General features: G+C 38.4%; 1 protein-coding gene across 1 annotated transcript; it reads left to right on the forward strand.

The window, feature by feature from the left end:
- Positions 1-205: 205 nt before the first annotated feature.
- Positions 206-4,966, forward strand: LOC127838144 (tripartite motif-containing protein 3-like). The gene is made up of 2 exons (XM_052365719.1): positions 206-378; positions 3,625-4,966. Exon 2 carries the CDS (start codon positions 3,625-3,627, stop codon positions 4,738-4,740), a length of 1,116 nt encoding a protein of 371 aa, XP_052221679.1. The 5' UTR covers positions 206-378; the 3' UTR covers positions 4,741-4,966.

Below are 4,966 nucleotides of genomic sequence, written 5' to 3' on the forward strand. Positions count from 1 at the left end.
GACGACTGTATATTCATTACTATTCGAGTCACGTATGTGTGCATGTTTGTCCATTACGTTAATTATTGGCAGGCGTTGTTATCCTAAACTAATTCAGTTATTACTTGTATTAGGCATCTTACAACGCAGGTCAGGTCAATGGTTCAACTGACGAGCTATTTAAATTTGCAGTATCGATCTTCTATTTCATCGAAGTAAACGTGTACACTGTACATTCAATATTCAATCGACCATTTTATCAAATAAGTTTACACCTAAATTAGCCTATCGATTAACAGTATACAAATTCAACTACCGGTTAAAACTTATATCAGTATAAAAAATTCTATACAGATATTTAACGACTTACACTGAAGAAAGTGATAACTTATTATAAAGGTATGTAGCGTGTTGACGATTCATATTCTTTAAATTTATATTAACAATTTATGTTTGGTCTAAATAAATCAGATTGATTGCAAAGTGCAATATGTTTTATGCTACTATTTGGCAGTGCATCACTCGATGGTTTAACAATATATAATACTATGATTTCCGTATTACAACAGCAACAACAACTACTTCTTCTACAACAACAACTACTTCTACTACTACTACTACTACTACTACTACTACTACTACTACTACTACTACTACTACTACTACTACTACTACTACTACTACTACTACTACTACTATTGCTACTACTACTACTTCTTCTACTACTACTACTACTACTACTATTACTACTACTACTACTACTACTACTACTACTACTACTACTACTACTACTACTACTACTACTACTACTACTACTACTACGACTACTACTGCTACTACTACTACTAGTACTACTACGACGACGACGACTACTACGACTACAACTACTACTACTACTACTACTACTACTACTACGACTACTACGACTACTACTACGACTACGACGACTACGACTACTACTACGACGACGACGACTACGACGACTACTACGACTACTACGACTTCTACTACTACTACTACTACTACTACTACTACTACTACTACTACTACTACTACTACTACTACTACTACTACTACTACTACTACTACTACTACTGCTACTACTACTACTACTTCTTCTACTACTACTACTACTACTACTACTTCTACTACTACTACTTCTTCTACTATTACAACTACTACTTCTACTACAACTACTACTGCTTCTACTGCTACTGCTGCAGCTGCTACTACTACTTCTACATCTACTACTACTACTTCTACATCTACTACTTCTACTCCTTCTACTACTACTACTACTTCTACATCTACTACTTCTACCACTACTATTAACATATACTTCTACTTCTACTATTACTACTTCTACTACCACTACTTCTACTACTACTACTACTTCTACTTCTACTACTACTTCTACTACTACTACTACTTCTACTACTACTACTACTACTACTACTACTGCTACTACTACTACTACTACTACTTCTACTACTACTACTACTACTACTACTACTACTACTACTACTACTACTACTACTACTACTACTACTACTTCTTCTACTACTACTTCTACATCTACTACTACTTCTACTACTACTACTACTTCTACATCTACTACTACTACTTCTACTACTAATTCTTCTACATCTACTACTACTACTTCTACTACTACTTCTACATCTACTACTACTACTTCTACCACTACTATTAACATATTTACATGATAACATACTCGCGATAATAATGTTACTCTTAAATATTTTCAAATATGTGTTTGAAACATGCGTATCATAAACATTCGAGTATTACCTCGATGACACATTTAAGGGACATTTTCACAGATTTTGGCATGTATAGAAGTTTGTTATTAAATGCGTGAAATTGACAAGTGCAAATATTGGAACTAAATAGCTCAAGAAAAAAAATGAAGAAAACAGTAAAGTGATTCTTTACAGGGCTCGAACCACTGGCCCTTTGAGTAAAAGTTTAGCGCTTAAACCACTCGGCCATCCGTTCTCATATAGTGAGTAGCGTATTTTATACTTTGTATAAAGTACTTTTCGTAAAGTCGCAAAATAAAACGATAACAGCAGACCTCGCGTTTGTAACGCGTCATTATTTTCAGATTTTTAAATCTTAAAAGATACATACCATTAATATTCTAGAGCGTGTTTAATGTTCGGTCTGATTGTTTCCTCGCAAATATCTGAACTACAACGAACATTTGCAAATGAGAAACAATTTCTATCAATATTGTTAATTTACCAAGACGTGTAAAGGTCCCTTTAACGAAAAAAATACTTCCTCAAGTTACAGGTGTAAATAAATCTCATCTTTCACGTAAATAAAGATACTTGAAACCTTACTGCCACATCGATAAGAAGGCATTCGGTCTAATCTGCTATGCATGCGCATGCTTAATAAAGATAAAAGTGTAGAGTTATCAAATCTATCTCACAAACAAAAAGTTAGGATCCTTAAGTTTCCCACAAGCACGAAAGCATTTCGCGTCACCTTTAATGCACGTGCTTTTCCACTATAAAGTAGTGTTCTAGTTATATAGTGTAAAACCTATATTAAGCAATTTATTTCGCGTGACATCGTGACAGGGATACTTGCTTATTACTAGTTATTAGACATATTTCCGTATCGGTTAAGATACATCCTTAACCATTCATTCATGCCTAGCGTCCTGAAAAAAGGACATTGCAAACAGCGTAAACCCAGATGAGACGCCGCATGATGCGGCGTCTCATCTGGGTCTACGCTGTTTGCTTAAATGAATTTCTGTAAGAATTGTTCTAAATATAGAAATAAATATACTAGACATCCCTAATTTTGGAAATACGTGGATCCAACTTAGAAGGATGGAAGAGTCCACTGGGCATAAATGGGTTAATATAATTTTATCATAAGCAGCCGTTAACCTATCCGTCAATATGTGACGCGCTGGGGCACGTTACGGTTACGTTGATTTGCTATGTGAGCCGCTCCGTACGAGTCATGGGTCTTATACCATATACGACCACCGTAGCTCCAGACCAGCCTGCGCAGTCTTGTTAGGAGCAGACCAGCCATCGCAGTCTTGTTAGGAGCTAGCCTGTCCGCTACAAAGTCAGTCAAAGTTTTGTGAATTCATTAGCAGCCGTGTTAGTTCCTGAACCGAGCGATGCGGATGCGCACTATGGTCTGGAGTTGCGTATGGCATTAGACTCTTGTTTCAAATGAACCTGCCACGTTGCACAACGTAGCTAAATACATGTTAGTCGAAAATTTGCCCAATACAGATAACAGTTTATCTTTTAAAACAATACAGATGTTCACAGATTCGGATTTTAATGTATTACTTACTTCGTTGTACTCTTAATACAACCAAACTAATGGCATATGTTTATCGGCTAAAAGAAAACGATTTTGCGTTCTAAAAAGTATGCATTAAACCCGTCCGAGATATAATAAATCATAAATGCCGATAAGCATTTAAATTGAAAAACTTGGTATCATTATGCCTCAATGTGTTATTCAATTGAGAACTATATTTGACTGTATCGTCCGGCATTGATACTGTATTTAGGGTTTGTCAAATAAGTAAAACAACGATACTTTGTCGAAAGCGAATATAATATCAGGTAAACATTGTTTCAGATGGCGACGCGATTGGTGAATAATCTCAAAGACGAGTATCTGAGATGTAGGATCTGCTTGGAGCAGTATGAGCTTCCGAAATCACTGCCCTGCGACCACATCTTCTGTCAGACTTGCCTCACGGAGCACGTGACGCAAACGGCCGTAAGACAAAAAGGCCACGTGGTGGTCACGTGCCCATTATGTCGTCACCAGACGACAGTGAAGTCACGTGACAATTTCGAAGCGGAATCCTGGGTAAAATCGTTGCCTACAGACACCCTGATCGATTCCTTACAAAGAACGATACACCTGCACGCCTCTTCGAACGATAAATTGTCCGCTGAGCGGTTGCCAAAATTGTGTCAAATTCATGGCGGTAAACCACGCGAGGCATACTGCTTCACGCATGCGCAGTTAGTGTGCTGGGAATGCGCCGCACGCGACCATCGCGCGTGCGAAGTGGATTCCGCAGAAAAGGCTATAGAAGTAGTGAGGCCACAGATAGATTCTTTGAAGACAACGGTTTCGGAGCAGTTAGCAAAGGCGCGCGAAATGGGAAAAATCGACCAGAAGTTTACGGATTCAAAGAACAAAACCCTACGCGAAATACTTGACATGGAAACCCGACTCGAGCAAATGTACGAGTCCGCAAAGCAACAGTTTGCGCTTGCACGAGCGGATGTGGAAGAATGCATGCGCTTGCATCTCGATGATCGGAAGTCCTTCTATGACGTGGTTTCGAATCTTTTGGAGCAGAACTGCACGCTGGAGATTCTTGGCACAGAATCGGATACAGCCCACGTTTTGTCGGCAATAGAAAACAGCAGAGCAGATGTCTTAAAAGCTATTTCGGATTTGTCACGTCTCGAAAAGAACAGTGCGAGCGGTGACAAAGATTTTGTCTGCTTTGTTCGCGACGAGCAGATGAACGCGTTTTTGAACATGTATTCTAGCATCGGATTCGTTGATACAAACGTTTCCGGTTCTGCGCACGCAATCCCGGAAATGAAAACACCACGTGATGCGCCGTCTTCCATATCGCATATTCTGAAGCGGCCTCCAAGTAAAAACAAGCCGGCGCCGGGTAAAGTGAAAGCAACTGCTAGAGCCCAAACCCAGAAGAAAAGTACCTGAGTGCATTTTCATTTAAAGTCCTGTCTTCATCAGAAAAGGCATTTTAGTTAAAATGATTGCAAATAATTACGCATGTGCGCAGCACGTGTTTTGTCAAATTATCAATCCGAGTTTAGAAGAAGCGAAACATTATAGCTTATAATTTGTATTTGAATATTCAACTATGCCTTAGTGTAGAATCCGCCGTTTGACTCTCTACGTTAATTAATAAAAATGTTGCTATTAA

Source organism: Dreissena polymorpha, chromosome 7 (genome assembly GCF_020536995.1).
Source record: "Dreissena polymorpha isolate Duluth1 chromosome 7, UMN_Dpol_1.0, whole genome shotgun sequence".
Taxonomy (NCBI): domain Eukaryota; kingdom Metazoa; phylum Mollusca; class Bivalvia; order Myida; family Dreissenidae; genus Dreissena; species Dreissena polymorpha.